General features: G+C 36.5%; 2 protein-coding genes across 2 annotated transcripts; both read right to left on the bottom strand.

Moving 5' to 3' along the window:
- Positions 1 to 309: 309 nt before the first annotated feature.
- On the bottom strand, positions 310 to 7,737 carry LOC8274333 (magnesium-chelatase subunit ChlD, chloroplastic). Its single transcript, XM_002513488.4, has 15 exons — positions 7,392 to 7,737; positions 7,126 to 7,304; positions 6,816 to 6,900; positions 6,402 to 6,718; positions 6,185 to 6,308; positions 5,331 to 5,423; positions 4,548 to 4,643; positions 4,131 to 4,265; positions 3,775 to 3,972; positions 3,484 to 3,639; positions 3,018 to 3,125; positions 1,562 to 1,696; positions 1,098 to 1,256; positions 669 to 789; positions 310 to 567 (listed from the first exon to the last, which is right to left on the bottom strand). Exons 1-15 carry the CDS (start codon positions 7,683 to 7,685, stop codon positions 485 to 487), a joined length of 2,283 nt encoding a protein of 760 aa, XP_002513534.1. The 5' UTR covers positions 7,686 to 7,737; the 3' UTR covers positions 310 to 484.
- A 985-nt stretch (positions 7,738 to 8,722) lies between these two features.
- LOC8274334 (DDT domain-containing protein PTM) lies at positions 8,723 to 18,763 on the bottom strand. The gene is made up of 9 exons (XM_002513489.4): positions 16,687 to 18,763; positions 15,980 to 16,594; positions 14,195 to 15,275; positions 13,250 to 13,538; positions 13,018 to 13,142; positions 11,923 to 12,383; positions 11,125 to 11,153; positions 10,319 to 10,951; positions 8,723 to 10,198 (listed from the first exon to the last, which is right to left on the bottom strand). The coding sequence occupies exons 1-9, from the start codon at positions 18,510 to 18,512 to the stop codon at positions 9,516 to 9,518; spliced, it is 5,742 nt and encodes a 1,913-aa protein (XP_002513535.2). The 5' UTR covers positions 18,513 to 18,763; the 3' UTR covers positions 8,723 to 9,515.
- Positions 18,764 to 19,108: the final 345 nt, after the last annotated feature.

Below are 19,108 nucleotides of genomic sequence, written 5' to 3'. Positions count from 1 at the left end.
TTTTTTTTTCTAAAAAAATAAAAAAAATTAGGTCGAATATTAATATAATTCTTTATTATTCATCTTATCTGTATATCATTTCGGTTTGTTTTAAACTAAAAATAATATTATATTCAAACTCAACACTATAAATGCGGAATATTATTGAATGTTAATGTTAGATTGCTACGCACCCTTGTGAGAAAGACGCTTTTCTAATGTGAAAAGGTCGTAAATTTTGGTAGGCTTGCGAAACATCTAGAATCGCATTTACCAACTGTGCAATAACCTTTTATCTTTGGGCTGCAAAACGATCGAGAGCGACTCAAATTTTCAAAAATACCATATTTTGCTTTACAGCTGCTACATGCACAGAAGCTATTTAGGAATGGGGAAAGAACAAAAGGTTAACAGTACTGTCCAGGACAATTTAACCCAGTCCGCTTTGGTGGCAAATGCAGTATCAGAACCTCATGATTTGGTTGATCACGAATTTATAAAATTATTAACTCTTTAAGGCTGATAAAGCTTCTTTAGTCGTAGCAGAAATAACAGCATCTGAAGCATTGGGCAAGTAATAATATTTTCCTGCACAACAATTTATGTACTCTCAGGTCATTCTTTATCAGATAATCATGGAGTCAGAGTCCCTAGAAACAAAAGAATTACGAATTTTCAAGAGGATGAACCTTGAGCGACTCTTGCAATCTCTTTAGCAAATCCAGTTGAGACAAACTTGTTTTCTGTATCAATGACAAGAAGGGACATTCCTGCCTTGTATATTTTCCCCGCCACTTCAAGAATCTCATCCTTTACCAGAAAAATAACTAAAAACATTATGGAAGCAGTATAGTCTAAGCAAAAAAAATTTGAATCCCAAATTCTCACAGTAACATTTGGCCATAAATATGTTAATTGTAAAGAGATATTAGAGTAACAAAATAATTCCTTGTAACTTTGCTAATATAGATGGTGGCATTTTTAAGTTTAAATGTTAAACTCACTCAGCCAATAAGCAGTTAGACCATTACTTTGGCAATCTCACTATTATGTCCAGCCTATTAGCATGCCTAACACTGTAGCTTTTAGCAATTGCTACTACAGTGCTGAAACTTTACCTTCAATTCTTGTGCTGAAGGTCTTGGGGCATCAGAAGCAGCAACGTCAGGATCAGTGGACCTTTTCAGTGATATGTTGGCTCTACCATCTGTTATAGCAACAATCATTATACGCCCTACATCACCACTCTTTTCTGCATTTAACCCAACCCTAACAGCCTGAGAACATATAACTTAGTAATAGTTAGAAATGAGAAATCAGGAATTGAGTGGATGGTTATGTTTAAGAAAGCATGGTGACAGAAATGAGTGAATTACAGGGGAAAGAGTTTCTTTACCAAGCACATCATATGACTATTTCCAAAAGAAATGCAAGAGAAGTCATTCACAATATGGATCGCAAATACATGCAGACTTTCTGCACAAGCTCTAATTAAGCATGCGGCTCATCTAGTAATTATAGATCCCAGGAATTCTTTTGGTAAAGATAAAAGAAACTAAGGAAGTTGATTATATCTACTTACAGTTGTGAGGCCGTGAGCTAAGGGCGAACCACCACCACATGGAAGTCTTTCAAGGCGTTTTCTTGCCATTGCAATTGATCTGGAAGGAGGTAAAAGAACTTCAGCAGAATCTCCGCGGAAGGGGATAATAGCAACCTAATTCACATAACCATGGAGAAATGAAAGGTCAAAATTAAACAACCTGAATCATTAATAATACAACATGTGATAAGCCCATAAAATGGTGAGCAAAAAATAGAAGAAAATATAAATTCTACTATGCAGTTTAAAATTCGAATCTAAAGTTGTTGCATTTACTCTTCAAATTGCTTTTTACATTATTTCCTAATATCTTTTGGAAGAAAATAGTTCTATCAATAGACATGTTAAAAGAAGGAAGACAGAAATTGAACTCCCACTCTTTTGACCATTCAAAATAGAAGTGTATAGGGCTGCAAATGACATGAGATTCAAACTCAAGCTCGACTTGTTAGCTCAAGTCTTCAGCTAACTCATTTATAGGTCCCCAAGCTAACCCATAGTCTAATATTAAATACATACATATTTATACTTTATAATAAATAATAGAGTTACCTATTTGCATTTATTTACTAGACTAAACCATAAATCTTATTAAAAAGATATTATAAGCTTTATTAAAAATATTGATTTTCACAATCTATTGATGAATAGTTATTATTTTTTATTCATATTTATTAAACTTGTTTAGGCTTCACTAGTCTCGTTAAAGCCCGTGAATACTCGGCTGAGCCAAGCCCATACTAGCCAAAGCGCAGCTTGGCTTGGCTTCGGTCATGTACAGCACTAGAAAGGTAAGATAGAAAAAGCTCCTAGTGATCAAACTGGACTAGTTTTTTTGAACTGAAGACAAAAGAACCAACCTCGCTGTATTGAATTGTTTGAAAGAAATTCTATCGGGTTTTTATTTCCTCGGATCAACCTTAAATTAGACACTACTAAGCTAGGAGTGCCATAACTTTCTTCCAAAATCCTCTTTTATTAATATAAATGTCCTTTCGAAAGGAGACGTACAGCTCAGACAACCTACTTATATACGCCCAATTGAGCAAAGCTCTATGTTGAAGCTTCTATTCATCTAGTTTTTCCTTTTCAATAAAACTGCCCTGGGCATATAAAGAAGTTAATAAATGCATCAAGTCAAATATGGCTTATGCATATGATGATCTCTAAATATTGGAAGAATAAAGAAAATTCCATAAAATCCTAAAAAATAAATAGACAAGCTTAGCACATAAATCCAAAGTGGCTTTTTCTAGTCAAATAAGCCGCATGCAATTTTCTGATGGAATGAATCTGTTCCAATATTTCAAAAATTCTCAACACATTTTAAAAGGTAAGTTTGTAAAAGAACATAGAGTCAAATTGAAGTTTAAGGCAATTCATTAGGTTTTGTAATTTCTTTTAAGCGTGTAAAAAAATTACTTAATGAAATTACCTGATCCCTGCTTGTATAACTCTCAGCTAGTAACTTAATTGCAGCACCTTTTGCATTTTGCATTCGGTTCAACGCCATACTTCCACTTGCATCGACTACAAATATCACCTGTCATGAATGTATTAAAATTAAAACACATCAGAAGAAATGCATTCACTGGAACCTCAGACACACACATAAAAATCTCAGAACTCCGACAGTTTAGTCAAAATCTAGTTGAAATCTCCCAGTTTCTAATCCCAAGCTATTAGAAATACAAAAAGAAAATATCCCAGTTTTTTTATTTCTCTGGGTAACTGGTGCCTGCTGGAAATCTCATATTGTCTTCAGAACTTTCACAGAAAGGTTTAACATACTCATCACAACCCTGAAGCATACACGGCAAACTCTCATTGTATGCCAACTCATTCTTTTTAATCAAATATAATCAGAGATAAGTGTAAGTAATAAGAGCATCCAGCATTACCAGTGCTCCGGCTTTTCTGGCCATTCTTTTTGCCCTCATATCAGTTTTCTCAACAAAAACTTTCCTACTCTTTTGAGTGTCCTTCTCTCTACGCAGTTTTTGATATGGTGCAGCTGCCCTAAGGGTTGCATCAACTGCTAATCTCTTCACAGGACCCTGACAAAATATGAAAGATGCTCAGAAAATATGGTTGAACCAAAGAAATGAGTAAGGAATTAAATAAAGATTAGCAAGTTATAGAAAAGTACCACTAACAAGTAAACAGAGAAGAGTAGTAATAGAAGATCCAACCTTAGGGAGCATTGGTTTAATGTAGCGACCTCTGTCCTCTGAAAATATGACGTTCTTTGCTCTCCCAGCCTTGCCTCGCCGTCTCTGCGCTTGTTGTGCAAAGAATAGAAGTTTTTCATCTACAAAGCCCCCTTCTGCATCAAATATAAATTCTTCAGGTATTTGATCCTGCTGTTGTTCATTATCTTCATCATTGTCCTAACCACAACAAAGAACATTCACATTTTAAGCAAGCATACTCAGTTTGTGAAGCAAAAAAAGATGAATGCCAATTCAGATGCCAGGAAAACATAACCAATTAATAAATCTGCAAAGTTTGTTTTATAAAGTGAACAAGGTAATCTGTCTTAGAAAACCTCTTGGTCTTCCTCCTCATTCTGCTCATCCCCAGGATCCTGATTTTGTGGAGGTGGTGGAGGTGGAGGCTGTTGGTTTTGCTGTTCTGGTGGACTCTCATTGATGATTGAACGAGGAAGAATAACCAATTCCACCTGCATAGGATGGCATATCAAAACAGGAAGCCTGTGTAAACTTATCTATAAAACATACGACAAGGTTATTTTTAAAAGAGAATCAAGTTATTTGAAACATATCTAATTCTGAAACCTTTTTTTCTTAGCCTTCATTCGCACTGTATTCCTTCATTCTTAGACCTCTTTTATCATAATTTATAGTGTTTTTCATATACATAATTTGTACTATGCTCCTTATAATCTATCACCTAAACCTAGAGTTTGCGAGCATGCACATCATGTTTCTGAGAAATACTCAACAGCTTTTTTCAGGTCATCCACATTGACTTTTTCACGTCCTTCAAGAGCAGCCAAGCATTTTGCAACACGAGCAGCATATAGCTCCGCTCTGTGTCCCTGTCATTCATGAAAGATTGTAAATAGCTCTATAATTTGAAGCTCAATATGAAAAGGAAATTGGAAAATGTAAGCAACAAATTCAGAAGGCATCTATAGAAAAAATCCCACCATCATTTGACTATTTGCATATGCATTTCATGCCATGCAATCCACCTCTGGTGTTTCTTCTGTGAACAGTTCCTAAATATAATGGCAAAAGAAGTAACACCCTACTTTAAGACAAGTCTTTCTCTCTTATCCTATGCATATTGAAGGCCAGACGAAGCAATAGAAGCTGGCCATGTGAAACCACAGGCAGGAATAAATTGTCAATTGAATATACTAAGCCAAATTTAAGCCCCAGGGAGAGATTTGTATTAATGCAAGAGAATTTGCTCAAGGAAATATGGGTCCAGTGTTATGGGTCAACTCAAATGCGTCATAACATGGTGGCATGTTGCTAAGCATTTGGCCATGTGAATGATGGAGTGGCTCCACCTAATCAAGAGAGATCCTGATTGTGCATCTTTGTCAGTTTTTTTGGTATCAAATAGGGAGGGTTACGAGGGAGATTATCTATGAGCTTGCCATGAATTTCTTGAAGAGCGCATGGGATTTTGAGGTAGGGGGTTCAGAGGGATGAGAATTGAAATGTAATTAAATGGAAGCAAGAATACAACTAAGGAAGAGCTTTAATCAAAGCACCTGGCAACCACCTCGAAGGGCTTCCAAAACAAGATACTTCAATTGGTCCCTGCTAACGGTAACATCCTTCAAATACTCTCTAGCCAAAATGATCTGCAGGAAATTAGCATATATAGATTACACAGAAAGAGTTTTCTTCCAACACAGCAAAGAGCAATACAATCGGAAAAAATCATCAAATATGCATCAAGAAAATAGCAAACTTTGCATTTCAATCAAGAAAAATGAATGGCCAGTAAATTGTAGGAGTATACATGCTGTCGTCATACTTGAGTAAGTGATTCCTGTAGTTACCAGAAAATATAATTTTCTAACTATCCCTACTTTTAGGATTAATGTGCTTGTTATTGACTTTGTAAGTTCTGAAGCTCAAATTGCTTATCTACATTTATTTAACAGCAGACACTATGGAAGCAAAAACAGTGCTAACAACTGAGAAATGTCATGAAGAAAAATGAAAACACGCATGAATAACTTGGATCAGCATATTCCAGCAGAAAACATCTTCTTGATATTAATAAAGTTGGAAAATTGAAGAATCTAGATTCAATCATTGTTTCATTAACCACTACTAAATAGGTTGTGATTATTTTTCCTAACAAGACGATAGATTCATGAAAAGTTCTCTTTTCGTAAACATTACTTTATCAGATCATATACTCCTCAGATTCTAAGTAATACAGCCAAAACTTTAAACCAAATAATGTTCTGAACATGACAAGTAACATACCCAACTATAAGCTATTGACCTAATGGCATAAATTTTTTAAAGCTTTTAAGTGCATAGGCATCCCATTCCAAGGAATAATAACACCAGACTCGTCAAAATGTTGGTAACAATTGTGCACAATCACCTGGGTCTTTGCAAATTCTGTCTCTTCCTCGACCATTTTAAAAACTTCAGTACAATGTTCCTGAAACTGTGTCGCAATACCAACAGCTGCTACACGATCTTCAAAATTCATTGGAAGATCTGCGCTGCAGAATGAGTGCGTCATTGTTGAAACAAGAAAACAATCTAGAGATGAAGAAGTAAAGAACCAAGTGGATTTCTTAAATAAAGGCATGTACCTCAAATTAATAGCAATACGATCCAGTAAGTGTTCACGAACAGCACCCTCTTCTGGGTTGTAAGTAGCTATCAGAAGTGGCTTGCATGGATGCCTAAAGCTGATTCCCTCTCTTTCGACAATATTAACCCCTTCCGTCAAAACATTAAGAAGCAAATTACTAATACCCTCATCCAAAAGATTAATCTCATCAACATACAGAACACCTCTATGAGCTTCAGCTAGAAGGCCTGGCTGAAAGACAGTAGTTCCTGTTTTCACAGACTCCTCAACATCAACAGAACCAATAAGTCTATCCTCTGTGACTCCCAAAGGAATCTGTAAGACGAATTGTTGGTGAGAGTAGTTAGTAGAGCAATGACGAAAACGATATCAATACTAATTGTTCTTTTTATCTAGTAAAAAAAAAAATTACCTGAACAAAAGGAGACCTAACAACTTCAGTCTTAATATTCCCATCAGAATCATATTCCACTCGTTCTGCTAAGCCGTCTTCCCACCTTCAGAAAGCATGAAATGGAACAAATATGAACTGTTTATGTCATTTCATTACTGATCCATCACGTGATCTTTTATTCCAAATTGATAAATGGTGACGAGTCAATTGTCACACAAGTCATCGATGTGTAAGTGCTTAAGTTGAAATAGCTCGGGAAGGGTTAAAAGGTAAGCTAAATTTTTAGAATTAAAGCTGATTCTGTAACAGGAAATGCGTAAAATCTTACTCTTCAGGGCAGGATGGATCAGCATTAGCTATAGAACCAACAACAACATCAATTGGTGGCAAAATGGCATGCAATCCACGTGCCATAACTGTCTTGGCTGTTCCTCGCTTTCCAGAAATAGCAATTCCTCCAATCTCACGATCAATAGCCCCAAGCAACAGAGCAGTTTTTATAGCATCCTACAAAATCATCACGAATTTATCTTTCTTTTTTTGAAGGAAAATGAACTAGAAAGCAAGCCAAAATTGGAGAGAAAGAATGCTGACCTGGCCAACAACAGCGGCTAAAGGGAAGTACTGCCTTCCATAGGAAGAAGAGTCTGGGTTCTGAGAGGGAGACACAACGGCGCCGTTTGTAGACTGTAGAGTTGGAGTTGCAGAAGAAGAAACAATAACGCCAAAACGACGATAACTGTAAGGTCGTCGTTTTGGAGACTTGAAGGAGTGGGAATGTGATTTGAAACAAGGAATACTAAGCACTGAGGATTGGAGCTGGGAGAGTGAAGTTGGAACGCCATATGGTAAAGTAAACTTAGTTCCAGCAGTAGGAGAGAACGCCATTTTAGTACAGCTTCAAGAGAGACAGGGAGAGATGAGCTTCTTTTCTCTTATCTATTTCATTCATAATATATTACGTGTTTCTATGTTCCTTTTTCAATAACAAGGCCCACGCTCCCTGTTTGGAGCGTATATTACAATTTCCAATTCTTGGAAGAATAACCAAATATATTCGACTCGTGAGACAAACGCTCGCAATGGAGCTTGCCTCGCCCTTTGTGAGGAAAATAACTGCTAGAATTTTTTCTCTTTCTTTAAATAAAAAAAATATATATATATTTTATTTTATCTAAAAAGTTAAAAATAAAGAAAGAAAATTTTAATCTTACATGTAAATTATTTTATCCTTCATTTATCATAAGAAATATAAAACTTTAATTCAATGGAAACCTAGTGATTTTTTATTATAAAAATATAAATTTTCATCACTATATATTATTTCTTCAGAGAGAGTAAGAGAATAATAATAATAACATTTTTTTATTAAAAAAAGAAATTCCACCGTTCTTTCCATCATCCCTTCTTTTTCTTTATTTCTAAATTTAAATACAGAGATCAAATTTCAAGCCGAACAATACCGATGAGATGTTTTCAATTTCCCAGCTAACTTTATTTTGATTAATAAAAGATTATAATAAATTTCCAATAGTTATTTATTTAATCTTTTTTTTTTTTCGAATCAGTACATTACCATAATTCATACTTTCCATGATAATAGAAATTTGCAATTAAGGGAAATGATAATTGAGCTTAATTAAAATGTAGCACCAACAGTCAATTTTCTAGGTTACTATTGCAGCGGCTGTAATTTGCTAAAGCAGAACAAGTTCAAAGCTGACTGCAAGTCAGAAATTCATTCTTTTAAGAAGTGACATATTTTTTAGTCCATTGCCTTTCTGGAAACAAGAAACCCAGCCACGCCCATTCGAATTCACTATAAGTGAAACTGCTCGAGTTAAACATAATGACAAAGAATATGTCTGCTAAATATAAAAAGAGGAGAGCTTTCAAATCTGAACATGGAAAACTACACCAAATACTTCACAAAAAAGCATCTTAAGTAATCTTTTAACATCAATATGAATCTGGGAGTGTATGTATATTCATATACACAATCACACAGAAATCAAAGGATACAAGCAATCAGAATTCAATCAGACTGCTGAAATGAGTATATCGTAGACTGGGAAGAAGGAAAAGAATGCAATCAGAAATCAATTTGACTATTTTGATATCATATCTACATATGCCTTTTTTTTCTTTTGCAGCTAACAACTAGTACATTTAAATTGAAAGTCAATCTGAACTATCATTGTTAACGCCTAACTGTAAACACTAAGACCACCCACTTGATTATATGAAATAACATGAGCGTGTCCTGCCCTAAAAAAACTCACCTGTAGCATTCCATGCCTCGAGGGTCCTCCCAATGAACCAAACAAATCTTAATTCGAAAAGAAGAAAGCAGACAGTGAGCGGCAGTTGGGACATGGAAAAGGAAAAATGTCAGCAGACCTTGTCATAAGATGATCAAAAGCCTCTCAGGATTATCTTCGGGCATAGTTATCAGCCACTTGTGAACTTCCCAATCTTGCATATTGCATATCAAGCAATGAGACGGAGCAATCTTCATAGAGATGGAAGTCAGTCAAGAAACTACAGCTCCAAATGAACCCTTTATTTTTCAGTTTCAAATGAATCATCTCAGTGTTAACTTTTGAACTTCTGCCATGAATTTCAACAACATTAAAAGATTTACAGGTAACTCTAAACTTACAAGTAACTCTAGCCTCTACAGCTCTTCATTTCCCCAATTAAATGAAGCACTGCTTATCAAATCTCCGCTTGCTTTCCTCCCGCGTCAAATAATTCAGCTGCTGCCGTAAATGATTGAGGATGCAGCTCAATGGTCTCGTAAAGAGCTCCATCCAATGGTGACTTCAGGAAGGCTGTCGTTGATTCATCCCTTACACTGCCAAAGGTTCCCATTGCATCCACTCCAACACTGAATGAAGGGGGTTGCATCTGATCATGTGATCTTACAATAGCATCATGCCCTGAATTTATGGCACTCTCTTTGGATGTATGATTTTCATTACATGATATTAGTTCTGGATTCAAATATTCATCAGAAATTTGAACTGCATCAGTACTCTCCTTCAGATTATTGAGTACATTCCCATTGGCTATTTCCAACTTAGATTTAGGCACAAAGCTATGATCGTCCTCTCTGTGAACAGGATCATCAGCAGGAAGCGAACCTCGGTGGTCCTCATTCAGAAGTGAATCTTGGAACAAATTTGTCTCAGTTGGATGTTCAACAAGATTGGTCCCTTCAATGGATAATTCATTTTCAACATCATTTTCTGCCGAAGCCATTTGAGATTCATGGTTTCTTGTTACTGCTACAAATGGGCAGACAGGAGGTTTACAGTTACGGCACATGTGGCACCTAAATCCAATAAGCTTATTGCTGTTCTCTGCATCCAGTCCAAAAGCAGCTCCATGATACCACTCTGCACAATTCATTAAACAAAAAATGAGTGTAAGCAAACCCAATGCTAGAGCAGCTAAAGAAACCTTAATCAGTTTGCAGTGGTTCAAAGGCATTCAAGTGCAATAACATGGTTACCTACCTCCACAGATCTCACAAGAAATATAACTCAAGGTAGATGTATTTCCTGCTTCAGAGCAAAGATGGCATTTGGGTTGATCATGAATGGCACTCTCAGAAGGGGCAAGAAATCTTTTCCTCCTAAAATGCATTACACGTTCATCATCTGGCTTTCTAGTCAAAAAAAGACCATTAAGCCAGAAATTATGATAAGCCTGTGTCCTCTTCTTGCGCCATGAAGTAACTTTTGTTGGTTTCTTACCCGTTGTCTTTTTGGGTTTCGCCTGTTTACCCTTCTTGCGTCCTCTGCTCTTTTTGTTTTGCAGAGAGTTTAACTTAGCTTTCCTAGGTGAACGACGCAGAGGTACAACAACAGTAGCTTTCTTGTTTTTCTGTGATCTTAATAACCTTGAGCTTCTCAATGTTTTTTTACTGTTTTTAGGATGCACTGAGCTGCTACCCACTGTGGTCTTTTTGGACTTCTGATTATGAGTTTTTGTGCTCCTATTTTTGTTTTTCCCCCTTTTTTCATCATTCTTTCCTGTTTTTGAATCCATCTTCATATATTTTCCAGCAACACATCGGTGACATGTATATTTGCATTCAGCAGACATGGAACCGGCAGACTTCCTCACATGCCTCTTATGAAAAAATCCTGAAAATTGCATAATGTTCATAATATATAACTTGACATAGCCGAAAATAAAATGCTTAACCTCAAATTTTTGCTTCAACATCAAAAGTGAAATAAGAAAAGATTGCAGCAGTTTATCAAGGAAAATTCTGCGATTCTAGATATTGGGTTTCATTTGAAGATCAACTGCTTACCCTTGCAATACTGACAGCATACAGCCTCCCTGAAAAGGGTTCCAGCATCATAAAAGAAAATGAAGTTAATAACTAAATAAAAATTTTAGGAGGAAAAGAAAAAAACTGAATAGATAGAACTTAAAGGAGAGAAAAACTACAAATATCATGAGGTAAAATAAGATAATCATACAGAGGTGAAAACTACAATCAGGAGATACAAGATTACTGGACAACAAGATAAATCATATCACATAGACACTCGTGGACAAATTTGTTAGTCATATGAAGAGTTTAAGAATGACAAACACATGCACACATAAACATGTAGTTGCATACATAAGAGATCCCTTTATATAAGTGCAACTGTCTACTTATGCACACATATCACATAATAGTAAAACGCCAATAGAAATTGAAAACTCAAAACCACTTGAGACCAAAAATTAGTTAAAAGAACTGAAAGTTATTGTAGTTCAAATGAAGCAAGACAATAACATTCTTACAAAAACTTAAAAAGCCAGGCAAGTAGATAGCTGATTGCAAACAGTGAACAACCAAAATGTCCCTCCTAAAACTATGAAACCCGTAATTCTACCAACTTATTCTTTATGCCCTAATGCCAGACCTAACTAACCTAGTTCCAGCTTATGGCTATCATAAATTTATATTACTAGCAATTGAGTGTCAATGTAGTACTAATGCAAAAATAAATCAATAAATCAACACTCATCCACAAATAAGTATATAAAAGTACCCCAATTAATCAAATAAACTATCTCTAACACGAGGAAAGAACTGAGCATATAAGATACCTACCTGACAGGAACATCTTTGTTGCAGTGCCCACACTGATGATGCTCGGGTCTTTCTGCCTTTGCAAAAAGATATGAAAATCCTCTTTTCTTCAACGGCTTCTTCATTGATACACTAGCGTCAGAAAGTTTCCCAGAAGTCATTTTACTAGATCTGCGGGCAATTCTTTTCTGTTCAAAACTTTTGAGGAGATACAAGGGAACATAAGACTCATTCAACCAATATTTCTTCCTTTCGCTAGAAGACTCTTCAACTATAGATCCATTCTTTGAAACAATTTCAGGAATACATTTCCTCTTGCCAAAATCAAGAAGATACTTTGCCCCTTCCAGTTCCATGCTCTTCCTCCGGATAATTACTTTCTTAAATAACCTGATTGATTTCCTACTTTCCTTGTCCATCATTAACAGCGGATTTCTATTCCCAATTTCATCCCACCTGATGTTTGAATCAAGCTCTCTAACCTGGAAGAATCACCATATAAGTATAATAATACATCCAACCAAGGAAAGATAAGCTGAAATCAGGCCAGAAGGGCACAACCAGTTAGGTTCCATTGCCCACATGGATATCTACCAAAACAGGCCTCTCGTGCAAGCAGCATCTCAATTCACATGCTTCAGGGCAATGATAATCCACTTGCCAGATTGAGCATCCTCATTCAGATTTCATTGTCTTATCGTCATAGCTAATGGTCAATAAAGGATAAGGACTAGTTCTTTACTACTGAATAATGATTATTCTATTAGAATCACAAAGGCTGCAGATAGTGTAAATGGACTAGCAATGTTGCTTGGAGCTGAAATGCACCAGCAGAAAACATGCAGTCAACCCTGATGCAAGCTTGTGTTTTTTATCATTCAAGTATTTCTTTTCTTAAAAAGAAAAATGAAAAAGGCATTTTATTGACTTAGAAATAATGCATATGAAATGACATTGCCATGACCAAAATTTACTTATAGGATGTGATACGGTCAATGCCTCTAGAAACCACGTATCCTATCAAGATTTATATTCATTTTTCTTCAAATTTTCAAAATACATAGGCATTAAAGGCACAGGTAACAACAAGAAAAAGTATGCAACATGATATTATACCTGCAAAGCAATTTGTTCTACAGTGTTTGATGACTCCACAGCGGCTCGCCAAGCAATGTATTTGCTCCTCTTTGCAAAATCTGAATTTTCGGGGTACAACATGCCGGATATCTTCATACATCCAGCTGCACAGTTTCAAACTTCGAACAAATTCAGAATAATTACTCAGTTGACTAAATGCAAGCAGTACCAAATAAAATCTCTATAGAAGGAAGAGATGAAAGAATCAGACCTTGTCTCGCACCCTTGGATGCCAAGGAGTGGGGTAAAACCTTCCAACTGAATAGCTGGCGGGAAAGCCTACCACCCCTCCACCAAAGCATACTCAACCCACTGGAAGAATTGGAAGAAGGATTGGAATCAAACTCTGAAAACCTCGCCCTTTTCTTACTAATTCCATTCTTTGAAGATGCACGTAATGAAGCCATGACAATATGAGAAGCTGAACCCATTCTGGGGGAAGAATCCACATGTTTCAACCACTCTGCTGAAAGTGCCAGACGGCTGAGGTTTGACTCTAACTGCACAATTAACGTAGCAATATTAAGTAATCCAAATGTAACAGACAAAATTTTAAGAGACACCGCGAAGCTTTATGCAGTTTGGGGTAACTCAGGTTGTTCCAAACTGAGGAAGAAAACAAGCTCCCAAACAAATTGGCTTATTCCAAATGGAGATGTATGAGGAAAGTACTAAGAGGGATGCTTCAGATTTGTCTACAGTTGAGAGGTTGATTGCCTAACTGAACTAAGTGTCCATTTAAGGTTGTGTTTTCACCTTTTTAATGCACTTTTTAAATCAAACATGATGAGTATTGAAACAGAGTCTTGAAGAAAAAAACTCTTAACCCCACATTGTAGAAAAGAATTTTTTTTTTTTTTCATACTTTCACTCAAATCATTTTACTGAACACAAACATGGGAATCTAACACTAATAAACTCGCCCTAAATGCTTAGATGCACTATGCATACGGGGCACAATCCATGTATGACAACAAAATACATTGTCAAGCATTAGTTGCAATTCATTCAATCTGTGCTGGTACAATACATAAAATAAAGAACGACAAAAATGGCAAGTGAACAGAGTTCTGTCAAGGAACAAGTATGATAGGATCAGAACTTAAATGCTTTATATAAAATTCAAGTTAGGGATGGCCAAAAGAAAGGTCCTTACTGTGAGAAGTAAATGTTTCAGAGACACAATATCAGATGCCTTAAGAACACTTTTACGCCAGAGCTTGCTGTAATTTGGATTCAGCCATGGACCCAACAGAAGCCCCTGTAACCTGTCTTCAATCACGAGAACATGACTTATTATATCTGTAAGATGGCCCTTCTTGTTCCCTTTTGCTTGAAGGCCAGCCGACTCGATTGCAGACCCTTCCCCCCCAACGGAACTCAAAGTCATATTAAATAAGCAACCTGGGTCATCAGAAGAAGCCCTGCAAGAGAAGCACCATCCACATTTTTCTTTCTGAACATCAACATTTAATCTAGGAATACTTGACCAATGAAACTTGGGACATCTTTTTGACAAAATCTTCATTTGAGCAGAAATTATTTCTTCTTCTGATTTTATGGAGTCTTCAATGGTTTTATCTGATGACTTGTGCAACAAATCTTCTGCAACTGATGAAGCTATATGACCAAAGTTGTAATAGTTCAAGTAGCTAGTCTCTGGCTGAATTTGGGATGCATCCCCATTTTTTCCATTTAAAGCAAACGACGGGTAGCTATTAGCTGCAGATCTTATTACATTCGCTTTTTTCGAATCCAAACAGGGTGGTTCTAAACAATTGTCTCCCATGGGTTCAGTAGATTTATTAGAACAATCAGGCTTTTCTTTCTTAAAATTCTGATTCTCTAAACTTGTTTGAGTTGTTTCGGCTGATCCTTCAGAACTGAGACATGTTTGGCTCACAGACTTTGAAACATCAATGTGAATATGTCCAGAACATCCTGTAACAAAGTTTTCTCCCGGTTGTCTTTCACCTGCAGTCTCATTCTTAATTGCATCTGCTTCTGAAGATGCAAATGCAGCTGTAACCACACACTTGTTCAAGTATATACCATGATTAAGAGAACCCAGGCTACAACTTGCTCCATTTGAACTGACAGGGATTTCCCAATGATTGAGGATTGCCTTCAATATGCTGCTATAAATCATCTCTGAAGACCTCAGCACTTTGATAACGGCATTAAGGTCATCTCTATGATAATAATTAAATGAGGATTCAGTTTCACATGATTCAGACCTGCAGGATCAACAACAATAAATGAAAATAATTAACATCTGAAGCTAGCTTAAAAGCCAATAACTGTTGAGAAACAAGGTGATGCATGATCAAGCTGTAAAAGCAATACAAAAGTATAAAGAGAATCTCCTTAAAACTAAAGCAATACTAAAAATATGAATAATCATGAAAAATATGAACAATCATGCTAAGACAATATGGATATATAAATTAAACGATGAACATCTGAAGCTAGCTGAATACCAGCAACTGTCCAGAAAATACAAAAAGTATAAAGAAAATCTCCTTAAACTAAAGCAATACTAAAAATATGCATAATCGCGCTAACACAATATGGATGCATAAATTAAACAATAAACATCAACCTGCGTCCATAACATCGCAAGGTTCCCTTTGACATAAAGTGCTAATCCTAATCACACCAAAAAAAAAAGTTCAGATTTTGGACAGTGAAGTTTAGTTTAAACACAACTTCTATCTAATCCAACCAACTTCACTGAAGGAAGAAAAGTGCTAAAGTCTTTTATGATGAATGAGACTGGTAGTCCATCTAGGCATGCAGGACACCTAACATGATATTTGACTGGCTCTTAATTTGCTTGTAAGATACATATTTAACTGCATTTACAATATGCTATTCCATAAACCACAACAACACTAATAACTGCACCAAAAACAATAATCAAATGGATGGACAAACTTACACCAATAAATAACCACAGCTGCTAAAATATAGCCGGCCGTAAGGATCAACCCCCAATAGCTCTGCCCCGCGAAGTGAGTTCCGAGTTTTCATCCAAGGCTTATGCCGATCTATGGCACATTCAGGGCAGAACCAGTCGCCCTCCGGCAAAGAATCATTGGCAACACCAACACACTTTGAGTGATAGGCAGCAGGACAACCATCACAGCATATTAAGTTCCCATCCATCTTGCAAAGACAGCATTCATCACTATTCCAATCTGTGCTTTCATCAACCGTATCCTCAGTTAAGCACGAGCCAGTCGACACGTCCATTCCAGATCTCCTTTTCTTCAAAGCCCCAAAATTCATATTTCTATCGATGTCTATGTCAGATTCAGCACCTGAAGATCTTCTATTGAGCTCTGACCTAAGGATGTCTACCTCAATCATACCATCACATAGACACCTCAGTATCTCAATCTTAAGAGACACAGGCTGTTTATAGTAGTCATCTTTTAATAGCTTCAAATGACTAAGATTGATCCCAGGTTTCAAATCTGTACCATGGATTAGGAAGTACTCAACCATGAAAACAGGCCATGTAATCAAGTCCAAAAAACCCCAGTTAAGACTCCTACATCAATGGTCAATTTAGAGAACATTAATCACTAACAAATAGAAGTTCCACAGACAGAATTGGCAAGCAGAAAGAAACAAAAAGCATACCTCAAGCAATTAGAAGCAGATTCAGAACCTTCATTTGAAAGATATTCTACATGCTTTTTCAGAGTTTGCAAAATGGAAACATGAATACAATCAAATAATGAACTAGGAGTGTTGCACTTAAGAGCTGCCACGAATTCCTCCAGATCAAAAGGACTTAAGAACAATAAGGTACTAAATGATCTTAGACAAGCGTAAACCGAGAAAAGATCAACTACTAAATTTCCATCCAAATCCAAATTCCGCGAAGAAGGTGGCAGTTGCACCATTGCAGGAAGAACAACAGGCTCTTCATGCCATCCATGGCATGATTTTGCAGGCTTCTCCTCAGCTAATGCACTAACTGCAGGAGACACCAATAGACCATTGACCATACTTAATGATGTTGCAGTCAAAACATCATTTTTTGCTGTACCTCGCCGTGTGCTCCTTCTTAGAACAGTCATCTCTGGTGTAGCATTCATGTGATCTGAGATTCTTCTTCTCTTTCTACGACTACCAGTCACTTCTTTAAATGCAGTTCCTGTATCACCTTGCACCTCATCAGTTACAATATCACAATCTTCCTTTGCACCATGAGCATCTGTGGTGGCCACTGTGTTTGGTGTAGTATTCAAGGCATCCACAGGCTTTCCCCTCCTCTGCCTCCTCTGATTACCATTCCCATCTTTAAATATGCTTCTTATATCATCTTGGTTTCCATAAATTACTGTAGCATCTGTAAAGATTGCTGTTTGTGGTGTAGAATTCAAGCTATCTGCATCCTTTACCTTCCTCCTCCTCCCCCTCCTCTTCCGACCACCACCAGTCTCTTCTTGATAAGCAATTACCTCATTACCTTGGTTTTCATTAATTACCTCAGGAGGATCCTCCTTGACAGTTTTAGTATCCTGCACTTCAACAGAGTCAATACCCCTGGAATCTTCACCAGATATAACACTCTTCTTGCAAATTCCTTTAGCAGACTGTGCAAGTAAATCATTAGAAACATGAACTTCCTGTAGTATCCCCTTTGCAATAGCACCATCTTCATTATAAACTCTCTCCAAGACTATACCGGCATCCTCCATCCTCTGAGTTTCTTGATTAGGAATTTTTTCCTTGGCTTGTTGTCCACAATCCCCAACCTGCTCCTCATCCTTGATTTCCTCATCAATCCCCAAATTCAAATCAAACCTACATTCCCTCTTCTGAGTCCCTAAATGGTTATTACTACTACCATTAACCAAATTCTCATCAACATCACCATTCACATCCATATTCAAGTCAATACACTCTCTCCTCTTCTTCAAATTTCCCTCAGAACTAACATTTATACCATCATCCTCATTCAAATCAAACCCTTCATTCAAATTCAGGTCGAAACCAGCATTCAAATCAAGCATCTCCTTCAAACCACAACCATTCACACCTTCATTCAAATCAACAGCAGTCATACTTCCCAAATTGTCATTTCCTCGCTCAGCTTCTCTCAAATCCTCAATTAACCCATCATTCAAATCAAAATTCCCATTACGTAGGGTTTCTACAACTGACTGAGTATGAGAATTGCAATTAGAATTACCTGAGCCTCCTCGTTTTTCACGTCTGGTTAGGTCAAGGCGACGCCGCTTCTTAGGTCTACGACCAAGCCGAGGCTTATGCTCACCCGGTTCAGCTTCTGTCTGCTCTAACAAAGAAGCAACTTCAGAAAAATCAAGTTCTTCAGAATCGCCGTCCCCGTAAACGATCTCGAATAATCCAGACGACGCGTCGTACGATTGAACTACTCCTGAGAAGACACCGTGCCCTCTAAAATCCTTCTTCACTATTTTGCCAACAAACTCCATTTCTTTGCTTTTTTCTTTTCCTTTTGCCTGATTTTGATCTGAGCTTAAGAAATGAGTTTCAATCCAGAGGGAAAAAAAAGAAACATAACTACAGAGAGAAGGTGGGAAATGCTGTTTTTGTTTTTATCTTTGTTTCTGTTTTCATTATGATTTACGCTCTCTCTCTCTCTCTCTCTCTCTCTCTCTCTCTCTACAATTGCTTTTTTCCTTCTCTTTTTTTTTTTTTAGGGCTGTAGAGAGAGAAAGTGAGGTTTGGTTGGTTTGGATTTCTCTCTCTAGGAAGTGCTTTTAATGTGCAGATTGAGAGTGAAAGAAAAAAAAAAAAAAAAAAAAAAAAAAGACAAGTGCGACTTTTGTTTATTTTAAATTTGGATTTTATTTATTTTATTTTTGTGTATACAAAGAAATGGGTCAAAACTCAAAGGTAACACAGGTAAAATATCTTACTTTAATTATATAATTGTGGTTTCAACTACATTTTTCAACTCTTTCCATGTCTTAATCATTTTTCAATTTTAATTTTATAATTAATATTTATTTAAGTGATTTAACCTTGTCAAACTAAAATTAATGGATAGTTTAGAGACATTAAAATA

Source organism: Ricinus communis, chromosome 4 (assembly GCF_019578655.1).
Source record: "Ricinus communis isolate WT05 ecotype wild-type chromosome 4, ASM1957865v1, whole genome shotgun sequence".
NCBI lineage: Eukaryota > Viridiplantae > Streptophyta > Magnoliopsida > Malpighiales > Euphorbiaceae > Ricinus > Ricinus communis.
This window is presented reverse-complemented; position numbering and strand designations above follow the sequence as displayed.

What these genes read in the sequence shown, in the direction of transcription:
- LOC8274333 (XM_002513488.4), bottom strand. Translation starts at nt 7,685, where the DNA reads ATGGCGTTCTCTCCTACTGCTGGAACTAAGTTTACTTTACCATATGGC. An exon ending in TGGATGACCTGAAAAAAGCT is followed by an intron (nt 4,266 to 4,547) that starts GTTGAGTATTTC and finishes CATCCTATGCAG; the next exon opens with GTGGAATTGGTTATTCTTCC. An exon ending in TAGCTCACGGCCTCACAACT is followed by an intron (nt 1,257 to 1,561) that starts GTAAGTAGATAT and finishes ATATGTTCTCAG; the next exon opens with GCTGTTAGGGTTGGGTTAAA.
- LOC8274334 (XM_002513489.4), bottom strand. Translation starts at nt 18,512, where the DNA reads ATGGAGTTTGTTGGCAAAATAGTGAAGAAGGATTTTAGAGGGCACGGT. An exon ending in TGAAACATTTACTTCTCACA is followed by an intron (nt 13,539 to 14,194) that starts GTAAGGACCTTT and finishes TTAATTGTGCAG; the next exon opens with TTAGAGTCAAACCTCAGCCG. An exon ending in ATCCAAGGGTGCGAGACAAG is followed by an intron (nt 13,143 to 13,249) that starts GTCTGATTCTTT and finishes GAAACTGTGCAG; the next exon opens with CTGGATGTATGAAGATATCC.